The sequence below is a fragment of the Anser cygnoides genome, chromosome 17 (assembly GCF_040182565.1).
Source record: "Anser cygnoides isolate HZ-2024a breed goose chromosome 17, Taihu_goose_T2T_genome, whole genome shotgun sequence".
NCBI lineage: Eukaryota > Metazoa > Chordata > Aves > Anseriformes > Anatidae > Anser > Anser cygnoides.
In genome coordinates, this window is record NC_089889.1 from 1384666 (window position 1) to 1397910 (window position 13245).

Sequence of the window (13245 nt, forward strand, 5' to 3'; positions counted from 1 at the left end):
TGACAGCCGACTGCTGAAACCTGACGTGACAGACCCGCACTGCACACCCTTCTGCCACAGGTACCTGTGCTGGAAGCTCACCCACTTTACATCATTTGTATTGACTGAGGGCATTTCAGCCTCCTCTCTCTGCCCACGTTCATCACAGGTAAAGATGAGTTGGGGTTCGCACCATGAAAAGAAGCAGAAAAACATCTGATGCTCCGGAAGCAGAGGCTGAAACAGCCAACTCCAAAGAGAACTAAAATGAGAGGATTCAGAAGCACGAGGGCAGGCCTTGACAGTCTACAACCCCAACCAGACGGCAACGATACTAAAAGGGTAAACATCTCATACCTTCCTAGCAATAATTTATTAAAGCTAAAGGTAATGCCTGAACATGTATTCCCATCTCACCCGTGTATTCTGAGAAACAAAATATTCTCTGCAGCATAGTGAGAATTGCCAAACAGCATGAAAAACAACAAAAAGCTGAAGTGATACAGATGATTAAACTTTAGTATGCTATGATTTGAACCTTTTTTTTAAATATGTATATAAAAATCTACTACTTCTAATACCTTTAATTCTTTAATCTTTTAAAAATAGAATGATTCAATCTGATCAATGAATTTGGAACACAGATTAGACAACCAGACTCTTCCAAAACGACAAAGATTAGAAATGGTGGTGAAACATCTTTGTCCTCTCACGCAAAAAGCACGTTAGTGCATGTGAAATGAAGCTTTATACCACTGGGGTATGTTTTGCAATGTTTGCTAAAGAAGGCCACATACTGGCTACATTTAATCTGCCTGGAAGTCTGCCCCGTAGGAACACGCGGTCCTGAGCTGTCATCACGCGCTGCCTGCCTTTGTAAGCTCTCGTCCACGTTCCCCTCTCTGCGACCACCGCCCTTCCTACTGCATTTCGTGATCCCATGCGACTTCAATCCATTGTTTCAATTACAAGTCGATGAGGGAAGGTTCATCTTACTGTTTCTGTAAAGCACATGCAACACTCGCGAACATCATAACAACAACTAAATCAGAGCACTATCAGCTCAGTAAGATAAAACTCTGTACCTTACGTCCTCATTTAAGAGGAGTCACATTTAAGTACGATATACTTACACTTCTTACGAATCCCAATCCAAAAATGATAACAGAAGGGAAGGCAAAGGCACAAAGCAAATCTTACCAGGTTCCAAACGCATTTGAAAGCTGCACTTTCCTCTGACTTAATCAGTATTAGAAAATCCAGATAAGAAAAAAATTAAATTTGCATTTGTTATTTTCCTTATAGAACTACGCTTGTGATAAAAGAAAAACATTACTAACATTAATAATTTTCATGACAATACAAACACTTGTTTTTACCTCGCAAAATAATGTACAAGATTATTGCTGTAAAGTGCACTTATTCTTGTATGTTTTGCATTCATTTAACAAAGGTGTGAACCGATTAATCTATTCTCTCTCTTAAATACACTACGTCTATAATAAATTGCAGTTAGATGAAATAAAAGAGGAACGGGAGCATTAGGCTAATAACAACATGCTTAATACATCTTATCTCTATCCGTGCTAAGCTTAGACTGCAACAGGGTGGTTAATTACTTTGAAAAGGCAGTCTTACTACCACGGTCATCTTTGACGGGATAAGGGAAAAACTGCAGGTTCACATTTTATTTGTAATCAAAGCAGAAAGTCGGGTACCCATTTCTCTCTAAAAAAAAATCTGTGCACTTTTATCAATAGCACATAATTATTCCAATTATTAAAAATATGTAAACAAGTCAGTTGTGAGAATAACTTTTAATGTAAGCTTTTAAGCAATTTAAATTTAAAATGCAACAATAAGAATGCTAAAACAGTTCTTCTGAAAATGGTAATTCTTTTTGTCCCCCAAGCTTTGTTTCTCTTGAACTTAAGAAAGGGCCAGCTAAACATCCTGAACACACACAGCTTTTGTACCTTGAATTGTTTCAGTGTAAAACAAAGATATCAATGTTAAAGCTTAGGGAATGAGCTAAAAATATACTATGATGTTTGAAAGCTCATGTACATAATCATTCAGCACTTCCCTTCTATCTCAGCTGAGGAGGAAAATCTGAAAAAACAAAGGAGAAACAGGAAACTCCTACAGCACAACTATTCTGGAAAGTACTTAAAACATTTTCTTTACATTTACTTACGTCAAAAGGAACAAGTCAAGCAAAAGAGGGATAAATAGGATTTTTTCCCCATTTTCACCAATAAAAAAAAATCTACTGTTAAGAAAAAAAATTGTTGATAAGTATCACCATACAAATAATAGACTTTTCATCCAACATGGGCTGAAAATTACAAATTAGCTACACACTTACAAAAGCTAATGCTTAGCTAACTGCTATCACCTAAGAATATCATCCTCTCACCTTCTATGCCTCATAGGGCATAGAAGGTAAATGATGACGAGGACAAAAACAAGCATAGGGTCAGGTTGTTACTGCTTGAAATGACAGCTGGGAACACAAGGGGCGTGCGGGAAGCCTCTCGCTCCCATCAGAGTTGATCGAATGTATGTGCAAACAAGAAAGGGCCAAAACGAAGAGCCACTCGAATCATCTCCTTTTCTTCGCCTGTCTGAAGTCTCACTGTCAGTTCAGCCCCGTGTCCCAGCAGTCGTTCAACTCCCTCCTCACCAACACCGCTGTGCAAGGGCATCAGAATATGCCACGTCAGGGACGATGCCAGACTCCCAGCTCTCGTTCCACCTCCTGACGGTTTTGCCACCCAGCTAAATGCAGCCTGCACAGCTCAGCCAGCCTCATGTCCTTCTGCACTGGCTGCTCGGGATGCGGCATTCCCACCTGCAGCTGCTCCAGGAGCCCTTCTGCGAGAGAAGCTCTTCCCTTGCGCACGGCTGAGCTTCTGGGGAAGCAGGGTTTGGCCCACGCACGTTGCAGTTACGAAGCAGACCGAGCGCTTGGAAGACATCTTCTCAAGCCTACCAAGACATTCTAGTGCTCCTTGGCAATGCCACACCTGAAGTAAGGTTTGCTTCAGGGGGTCGGAAAACACAGGCAATTCAAAACACGAGGGCCAATTTCAGAAGACGGACCGCACGCTACAAAGAGAACAGTACGTTCTCGGAAAAGTTAGATGTGCCTCAAAGCATACTGCTCTTTAAAGTCAGTTAATGCCAGGCTTATCACTTCTTAAGGGATGCATTTCCATCATCCTTTCAAAAAGGATAAAATATGGAACTTTTTATTACTTCCTGGCTAGAGAAATTTGGTATTATTTTCTCCCTTACAGAATGTGCTCAGGTAATCTCCAGCTATTGAAGGTATAAATGTGACTTTGCGAATTCAGAACCCACTCTAAGGGAAAAGCGCTCTTTCGTGCAAGCCGTTACTTTCGTCAAAGAGCAGGAACAAGAAACTGGAAAGTAAAACTGCATCTGAAATCACTGCAGCTGTTCTCGGCATAATCCCACGCCTGCCTAACAAGTGCCTGAACCACCTTCCCTCCGCACAGCTGGAAGCGCCGCACACCTCGGTGTTCTTTCTGCTTTCGCCCTGCAAAACACGACTCCACGCATCTTTCATTTACATCAACCACTTCTAGATCACAGCGAGCAGAACAAACATTAAGAATAAGTTCGTACAATGTGTCCTTCACCCATTTTACCTTGCAACATGCCATTTTTAATGAAAAAAGCAATAGCAGTTATAAGGCACTGCTGTGTAACGAGCACCCTGAGCGTGCACACTTCCATTATTTCCTGCTCCGTGCTCTCCCTGCCTCCTCTTCCCCATCGCCCAGCCATGCTTAGCGCCAGCTCCATGTCCCCAGGACACGGCCAAGGCAGGACCGACTGCTCTTGCCCCGGGCTTCACCCAGCCACCACCGGGCTCCTCCGCAGCCCCAGCGCTGGCAGGGCATTAAAACACCCCCAGCTGTAAAAGGCTGTGTCAAACTGCTCATCAGTCCACTGCTACAGGCAGGGCCTTCATATTTTTTAGACGAAGGGCATTGTCCCCGCTAGGCCTGGGGCTCCGTGGAGTTTAAGTGGCTGATTTGCTGCAGTCCCTCCTGCGTTTGCAACCAGATCTGCCGCGTTTCCTGCCCTGACCTGTGGAGTGCCGTTGAATTGTGAAACAAATCCGGAGTTAGATCCAGCCTCATCTGACATCTGCAATCTCCAACTCTAACAATCAAAACTTGCCAAATATGTGGATAGCAAATAACCTATGCTGCCTCCACAGCACTGCGTGTATTTACCAGCCCCAGCCATGAATCACTAAACCAAATACTACATTTTTCCGAGCTTTATCCATGTTTAAGATTTACCTCGAGTTAATTTTTAAGAGAAGCCTTGCACTACAGTACAAAGTCCCCTCGTGTCTGGAGGAAAGCCTGCTACAAAGAACTACTTTCTCCGTGCTCAAGCTGCTCTCTGAAATGCCGTTTCCTTTCAGTACAGTAAACACGCACTGGCTGTATTAACAAGTCCCAACTGCTGAAAGAACAGAAACAATAGTGGGAACTTGGCTGTCGCCCAGCGGTAATGGCACGGACAACAGCATGGGAAAGCAGGAACTGAGTCAAAACAACTTTATATCAAAATATTAGTAGAGAGGCAGTGAGGTTACCTCTGGTCTGTGTGTGTCGATGCGGTTTAACAGCCCCCTTCAGCCCTGCATCAGAAGCGTGCTCACTATTTCGGGTGCCCAGAGCCCGACACGCTGATGGGCAGGTGCAGGCAGGTCCTCAGCCCCGGCTGCTCCGAGCCCACAGCAGCAGGGTCCCTTCCAAAAAAAATCACCAGGTCTACAAGTGGCTGCGTCTTTCTGAACACGATCCTTATTGCACCACGTTAACCTAGAATGCACTATTTCGTAAAAGCATTTCATGGTAAATTAAACTTAATCCCATTCCTAATTGCGACAGGCTGCCGGGGATGCTGTGCGTGCAGCGGCGTGCACAACAGCTCTCCCTCGCGTTCCTGGGGGGAACGGGCTGCCCTGGCCAGCTCTGCTTGCTCTGCGTGCTCGCAGCAGTGACTCAGAAGTTAGGACTCCTCTCCTACAACAACATTCAGGAATTAGGAGAATGGCTATCTAAACAGGTTTTCCTCTGTAGCAGTGCTTCACTCGCTCTTAGATGCCCGATTTGCAGCCGACATCAGCACAGCAGGCACACCTCGGCCACCACCCGAGGAGGGGTTTGTACCTCTGCAAAAAGGTACCCGAAATGCAACCGCCCGGTCACCAGAAGCAAGCCCCGTAACAGAACGGCAGCGAGCTTCATCCTCAGGGAATCCCCAGGCAGAAGCCACCAAGGGAAGGCTGGGGCAGCCGGCACGTGGAGCTCAGAGCGGTGCTCGCAGCCTTCTGCCATCGCCGCGCCGCTGCAGTGACACGCAGTGGCAGCACGCTTATCAACGACCCGTCGCCTCCTTTGCGATCATCTGGTGAAGAGGTATCAAAGCAGTTTTTAAAAGGCAGCAGCTGATACCTTGTCAAAACAAACTCGAAATCTGGTTCCTTCCTGCAATAACCCTATCTCCTTTCAATTTTATAATTACTGTTTAATGGCTGGCAACAAAGAATGAGGTCTTTTTCAACCATCACAGCGCTGCAGCGTAACATTTCATTTAAAACATGCCATCTTCCTTTGAATGCTTTCGGGACGCGTTCACCACTCAGACAGACAGGTGCCAGGCTGAGAAGCAAACTCCTCAGGAACAGCACAAGCACATTCCCTAACCTCACTCCCAGTGGCCATACCAAAAGGCCCAGCCTCGGCCACCTCCACTTCAGCTGAGCACCGCAGCAGCACACGTGTGGCAGAGCAACGCAACGGAGATTCTCTGATGCAACAGGGTTTCATCTTAGTGATCTCTGAGCTAAAAAAAAAGTTCTGGGTTAGAAACATGGAAACAAAAGACACTGAGCAGAAAGAAACCCATCGCCCTTCTAACCCACATTTTGACCACGTGGCTAGGATATTTTTAAAGTTTAACTGGAAAAGTTAAACCAAACACCACTTAACTAACTGAAAAGAACAGTGGGTAAATGTACAATAAACTTATTTGAGATAGCCCCATCCCACTCCATAAAAAAAAAAAAAAGTGGAAGAACGAACACTGGTCTCCTGCAGGCTTTTGGGAACAAAAGCAAACTTCATTTTGTTAAAAGTGGAGCCAAGAGCGATCTTACACCATACCTATTGTCTTTTCATGTTCTCAGCATCTTCAGGCACTCGCCTGCCCTACGTGATTTTCCCGTCACCCTCAGCAGATGTTAATGAAGTACCCGTTTTAGGAGGTAACCATCTCCTACGTGGGCTGGGGGCATCCAGAAGAGGCAACATCCACCTCTCCCTGGGGACGACGGTGCTCCCTCTGGTAGCTGCTCTCATCTGCTGACGTTACCCGTCTCATCTGGCTCGACCGGCACCCACGCGGCTCGCCGCTGAGCCCCAGGATTTGGGTTTCCGATCACCTCAGGCACCGCGGCCGTGCAGCTGCAGGCCCAGGAGCCCTCCGAAGGGCCCAGCCAGGCCCCTCACTGACCGTCCGATCGGCCAGGATGTTCTGCGGGTGGCTCAGCAGAAGCAAAGTCACAGCTGGCTCCTGCCCAGGGCACTAAAATCGCATCTAACATGGCTCGCATCCCGACAGCGACCCTGCTCCCCCTGCAAGCACAGCGGCGTCTGCTCGCTGTCAGCCAGGGCTCCGATTCTTCTCCTGCGCCATCCACCCTGGAGCAGATCCAGAGCCTTATCTCTTTTCAGATCTGTCCCCACCGCAAGAAGTCTGGCCTCTGCATGCCGACCTGGCTTATATTACCCAGTGCTACTTGTAACTGATAAATTGTTTATCGGTGTGCTCCTACAGTAGCCTCAGATACATTAAAAAGAGATTACATCATGAAATTGCAACGGCCCACAAAAAAAAAAAAACAAACTGGGGCAGAGCAAGAATTGCTCATAACTTTGAGATGGTTACAGACAGGAACAGAAGCCACCGGGAGCACTCACTAGTGGCTGGGCCCACAAGCAACCCAAAAACGCCGGTTCCTGGGCCGAGGGCATTACGAAGGCACAGGAAGCCTCGCCGCTGTGGCTGCGTACCTGATGCACTGGCAGCCCTGCCCGATGCGAGCAGCTGAGCAGACCGCTGAGCAGCTCCTAAAGGATTTCTTATCCAAGCCAGACCTAAAGATGTCTTGTATCAGCTGCAGCAAAGCTCCTTGCCAGCTGTAAAAGGGATGGTGGATACCCAATGTACCCTGGAAGACGCTCAAATATAATAGCACAGGTCACTGAATGCCTGGCACTCGAATGCATAATTACAATAATCAGCCAATTAAAGATGATGAACAGATCAGAGCTAGGAGGAACGTACACAACAGACCAGGGAAGGAAATGATGATGTGGTGAATACCGAGAGCTATGACTCGGTCTCTGAACCTCAGCTGCTGATCTAGAGACCACCACAGCATTTGGTGAGTAAGAGTCCTGCTCTTCCCCCTCTCCAAGAGGCATCAGCTCATTTGACCAAAACCAGACTCTTGTATCATCAGCCAGGAACTTCGGGATTCTTGAACCACCATACCTAGGATTTATAAAAGCCTTATGAAGCCATCTGCAAGGCTCCCTCAACACTTCGCTTTCATTTATGTATTTTTAGCTAGCTGGTACAGTTGCAGCAATACTTCTCAGAAACTTTTGCAGGTCCATCTGTTGTCACCAAGGATCCAAAGCTCACTCTTCCCCAGGAACCTGCTTTTCAGCAATCCCTGTGTGAACGTTACGGATCGCAGGTAACGACACCAACCAACAGCTGCAGTATTTCACCGTCCTGCAGCACGCCTCATTAACACTGCCATGATCCAGGTTTGATAAGCTTACTTTTCTCCTGATTATTACAAGTCTAATTGAAAAGCAAGCTCAAGATTGAGTTACTGTACAGAGAGCCACTGAACAAAGCCTTTTGCCCTGGACACAAAGACTACTTTTCAGAAATGCAGAGCTCTCACTCCACACCCTGAGCACAGCACACAGACTTCGCGGTCAGTGATCATTTCCTACTTACTCGGCTGACCACAAACACCCTTGTGCTCAAAAAGCACCACGAAGATGTTCTTTCAAAAACTTTCCTACACATCACAACAATATCCTATTTAAAGGTAAGAAGAGGCAACAGCAAGTAATTAGCTGACGTCCTGAGGGGGTCTAACAATTCCACCGCTGTGTAGGAGTCAAACAAATGCAGAGCTGGGGAGATGGAATTATCAGTAACTTGAAACATTAACTATAGAAACGGATTTTCATTATAATATTTTTAATTAAGTTACAGCTTCTTCAGGCACGTCTAACTAATGAATAAAGTATTTTAGCTCCCTAAAACAGATTAAATAACACAAAGCTTGACAACTAACCCCAACATCTCCAGTTACTCCTGATTATAGAGAACTGATGAATATCTCCTTAGCAGCCCCCAGCTGTGACATCAACACAAAAAAGTGACTGCAGTGCTTTTCCCTAAAAAATGTGTTGGTTTTTTTTGTATTTTGGTTTTTGTTTGTGTTTTGTTTTTTAATATTTTATGAGTGTCATAATTGTCCTCCAATAGGTTCTTGCACAATAGCAGGAGAGCATACACCAACTAAAACGCCTAGGGAATACCTGAGGGCCTCCAAGAGAGCGTGTGTACCCACACACAGAAAACGTAACGAACCTGTCCTGTTACACACTAGCACCACACAAAAACAAGATGCTTCCTGGTGATCTCCTGGACTGATCTAAAAGGTTTTTATTCCCTGACTGCATGGAAAATTACCAGACACATGTGACGGCAAAAAGCATTCAGAGACCTTTCAGACTCCTCACACTGGCAAACCACGAAGAACGTCCACCGGCTGACAGCACTGACGAAGCAAGGTGTATCAGACTAAGACGCACATATAAAAGTAAGCTTCCACCCTAAAAGTCTAGCTAATCAAATTAAAAAAAAAAGTAATCAGGAAGTGTCCAAAGAGTTCCATGTTTGACAATACTACAGTCTCCACTGGAAATAGATATTAAGTGCCCAGTTCAAGCTCTAATCTCTCTCCCAGCCACAAAGAACTCAGCGCAGGCAATCTCGCTACCGATCAAAGCGCATACATGGCAAGGTTTGCAGAATTAAATGCTAAGAGAGAGGAACTGACTCTCTGCTACACTTTCACAATGAGCCAGCAAACAGCTAGCATTAAAAGGTGTAAGTGTCGGTGTGTGTTACATGCTCAATTTACAGCCGAAAAGTTTACGAGATCAATGCAGACAATACCACAAACAAATGAATGCTGATATTTGGTTAGTACAGCAGAAATTAAAACATACTACATTGGACCTAACTACTTTATTTTTTTTTTTTAAGTCTTTATGAATAGAAATTTCTCTTACAAACGTGAATCTATCTGACAAACAGAAGTCGCCGTGCGGCAGTAACCCTGCACAGCTGGCAGGCTAGCGGTGAAAGCAGCATACTAAAGAGAGCTTTTCATCGACAAGGAGCCTAAGAGTTGTTTGAAGAGGAAGTGCACACTGAGAAAGGGAAACCTACCAAAAGAATCGGATTAAAAATACGTGAGGAATTGTAAAGATACACCATTCCAAAGGCATTAGCACTAGCTGTTTTACTTAAATAGCAGGCAGCAGGGGAAGGAAAGCCTTTGGAAGCAGCCATCTCCAGACCCTAGGATCGCTTCTAAACAAATGGGGAAGGCTGTCTCAAACGGACAGGCTGCAAACTACAACTCCCATGCTTAGACATAAACAAATTTCCATTATTAAGAGTGCTTTCTGAAGCACATTTAAGCAGTCTGCAGTCCCCTCGTTTACACAAGCATTAGACAAAATAGCCTCTCACACCAAATAAATGTTAAAATCAGAAAGATCAGGAAGAAAGCGCACGGCAACGCCATTTCTGCATACGAACTACCTCCGGATTTTTGAAAGCAGTTAAAAACGTCCAACTCGTAAGCGCACTTACCCACAAATATTGCAAGAACTTCAACAACCGCGGGCAGTAGTAATACTCCATTCTTCCAGAGCACAAAGTTAGCACAAGACCATCCTCATTAGACACCGGCTCCCCCCTCTCGCCTCCTCCAGCAGAAGTTGAAAGCACACCGGGGCGATTACAGGCAGCGCGGGCAGCGAGCGATGTTTATCAGCATCCACATCCCCGCCGAGCTCTGCGCCTTTAACAGATGCTGTGGCTACTTACGAGCAGGAGCTGAGCTCTGGCAGCATGTGACTTAACCTCTTGTTATTTAGCATCTCGCCGCGCGGAGTTTGCCCGTCTCGTTAATCCGTAACGTGTTAGGCTAGAATTAATAATAGCACTTGGGGCTGCGTGCCGAAAAGCCCTTCATCTGGGAGGAAAAAGAAGCTTCTAAAACCAGTCTGTTTTTTGCAGGCTGGGGTTACGAAACGCTATTAACGCCACCGCCGTGGTCTAGATTGCGAGCTGACCTTATTTGTTCTGTAATGTGCAAGGAAAAAAAAAAAAAACAGACATGAAAGAAAAGCTCCTGCTTTTAATATAAAAATGCCTTTGGTAAAGAGGAAGCAATAGACACAACAAGTGTCTTTTTATATACGGCTGGAATGCTCCCAAGAAGCGAATGCTACCAAAAAAGGCAAAATCCCGGCCAAAGGAGGCTGACAACCAGCACCGGCCTCCGCGGGCACCGCTCGCAACAGGAGGCTGAGCCACCGGGCGCTGCCGGGGCTACGCGAGGGGCACAACCGGGAACGGCAGAGCTTCCCGCTGCCTCTCCCTTTCTGAGCTCTGCCTTTTTTAAGGAGAAAAAGAAGGGCAAACAACAGAAGGTGGCCCAGGAGGACCCCGGTGACCCCCAGGGTGACACGGCCGAGCTGCGTCCCACAGCCCTGCGTCCTCCTGCTGGAAACGCCGCTTCGGGGCGTTACGGGGAGCGCTCCCACCGACCGAATCACACCTATGAGATCTCCTGCAGCCAAGAAGCTCGTCTGATTTTTTTTTTCCTCGGCTGATTCAGTTTTTAGGATAGCAAAACAACTTGAACATGATGGTGCGTTTTTTTTAGCACATCTGTTTCCATCCAGGAAAGAGCGAAGATGTAATATCAGAGGCTTTATCTGACTGGAAGACGAGAACGCTCGCGTTTCACTGGGCAGGGGAGACCTGCTGTGGCCACGCTGGGACAAGCCAAGCTATGAATTCATCTGCGTATGTTTAGAAAATATTTATCTTCTCTCCCCTGCAGTTCATTTCCAAAACAGTTTTAGGAGTTAGCTCATGGTTTCCTTAAACCAATCCTCTCCCACCCACACATCAGTCTCAAGTAGTGTGTTTTTATATCACGCCATTACGGGTACCAGATTGTCTCAAAGAAAAAACAAAGTTAAACACAAAAAAACCCAACAAAGCACCACACAAGATACCGAAGCAGAGGCTTCCAAAGAAGCCAAGCTTCTGGCTATTCTGTTTCCGGATGAAGGCGCAGTCCCCTCGGCCCCACCGAGGGCGAGCACGTCCTTCGATCCGGGGGCGAGCCGCATCGCACATTCCGCAGTTTTTAGTTCATGAGACTCCTATCGGTCCTGATGACCTCATCAGGAACTGAGGTTGGTGACCAAACACCAGAATTAGAGACCTGTGTCAGCTGAGACGGAACAAGTTGTGAAAGACAATACTTGAAAACCTCTTCTGCAATTCTCGTGGCTTACCACAACGCGCCTCGGCTCCAGGGCCTCGGAAGGAGCACGGAGCACCTACAGCAGCCTACGAACAGCACTTTTATTCCACAGGCAGTCGCACCCCGGGTCTCAGGGAAAGGCACCCCGCCACAGGCCGGGGCGGGCAGCCCTGCAGACCCTCTGGCGTCCGGCAGGCTCACAGCCCCTTCTGTGAGCTCCAGGCCCAGCTGTGAAGAGCAAACAGCTGGAGGAAGACAGCTTCATGTCTACGCTGAGACGCAGGCAGGGCCAAAGCACAAGGTATAAACTGAGCGTTTGACTTTATGAAACAGTAAATATTTTTAAAACAGGCAGGGGAAAGTTCTGCTCTCTTAAATATTCCTGTCTTCAGAGATGCAAAAAAGAAAGTCATTTAATCACATTAACACTATTCTTTTCCTTAATTACCTGTTAGGTGAATGTTTTACACCTGAACCGATTTCCTTCTTTACTGGAATTAGCATGTATCAAAGGGCAGAAAGGGGGAAAAATCTTATGTTGGAATACATTTACGGAAGACTTCAGTAACACACGACATGTCCCGTAGCACAGCTGTTTGTCACTACTACACAGTAAAAAGCAGGTAACTTTGCAACTAAACAGGCAGGCTAGAAATTATTCAAACAAAACAAGGCCAGTTTTGCTTGCTTCTAATCGTATTCGAAAGGCATGTTAAGCAAAACACAGATTGCATTCAAATTGAGAGGAAATGTGTCACTGGTTTCTCATTCTCCGGGGGATATGTCCGGACATCCCATGTTCCCTGAAACCCGACCTCAGTGCGGCTTTGGTGGAGTCCCCGTCCCCGGGGTATTTGTGGATGTGGCGCTGAGGGACACGGCTCGGTGATGGCACTCGGGATTGGACTGGATGACGTTGAAGGTCTTTTTCCAACCTAGATGATTCTCTGACTCTATTCCTCCACCAGAGGGAAGCATTGCAACGCACAGGCAGCAACCACCGCTGTATTTTCTCCAGATGAGCACAAAGGTGTTATTAACCTCAGTGCCAGAAGCAATAGCTCTGCTCTACAGTCTCCCTGCAATACCCACGTGGGGCTATGGAGCACGCCGACGTGTGGCAAGGTTCCCACCTCGCAAACACAAGTTAGAATCACCTCCCTACCTGCTCGCCCGCAGTCCGTACACAGAGGACCGTGCTCTTCTTGCTAGCACCGCACTGAAGAACAGATAGACCACGCCTGGGCTTTGCAAAGCAATATAGGGGAGGAACTTGCTCGGGGCCTGCTGGATTCCAGAGGATGCCGGACACTTGAGCGTGAGTAATCACAAAAAGAGACTCTCTGAAGGGAGCAATACACCCTGTCACCACACGAGTGTGCTAGCAGACTAAGAGGAGGGATTAGATTTGACCTTGGGACAGGTAAGAGCAGTGACCTCTTTCAGTCATCTTCTCCATAAAAGTAGAATTTTGAAAAGATGCAGGATGGCCAGATTTTAACAACCTACAAATGTGTATTTAGAATCATAGAGGAGTGCTC

At 46.5% G+C, this 13245-nt stretch overlaps 1 protein-coding gene across 5 annotated transcripts in view; it reads right to left on the reverse strand.

Moving 5' to 3' along the window:
* Window positions 1-13245, reverse strand: part of KIAA1671 (KIAA1671 ortholog) — a 72704-nt gene that overhangs the window by 30783 nt on the left and 28676 nt on the right. Inside the window, exon 1 of one of the 5 annotated variants that reach the window (XM_048073679.2) lies at window positions 10012-10509. The exons of 3 other annotated variants lie outside the window; for them this stretch is intronic. In XM_048073679.2, the coding sequence (XP_047929636.2) occupies window positions 10012-10062 (51 nt within the window). In that variant the 5' untranslated portion in view covers window positions 10063-10509. Of the gene's footprint in view, window positions 1-1781; window positions 5878-10011; window positions 10510-13245 lie in introns of those variants that run through there. One more of the 5 variants, XM_066979288.1, reaches the window with a different exon arrangement.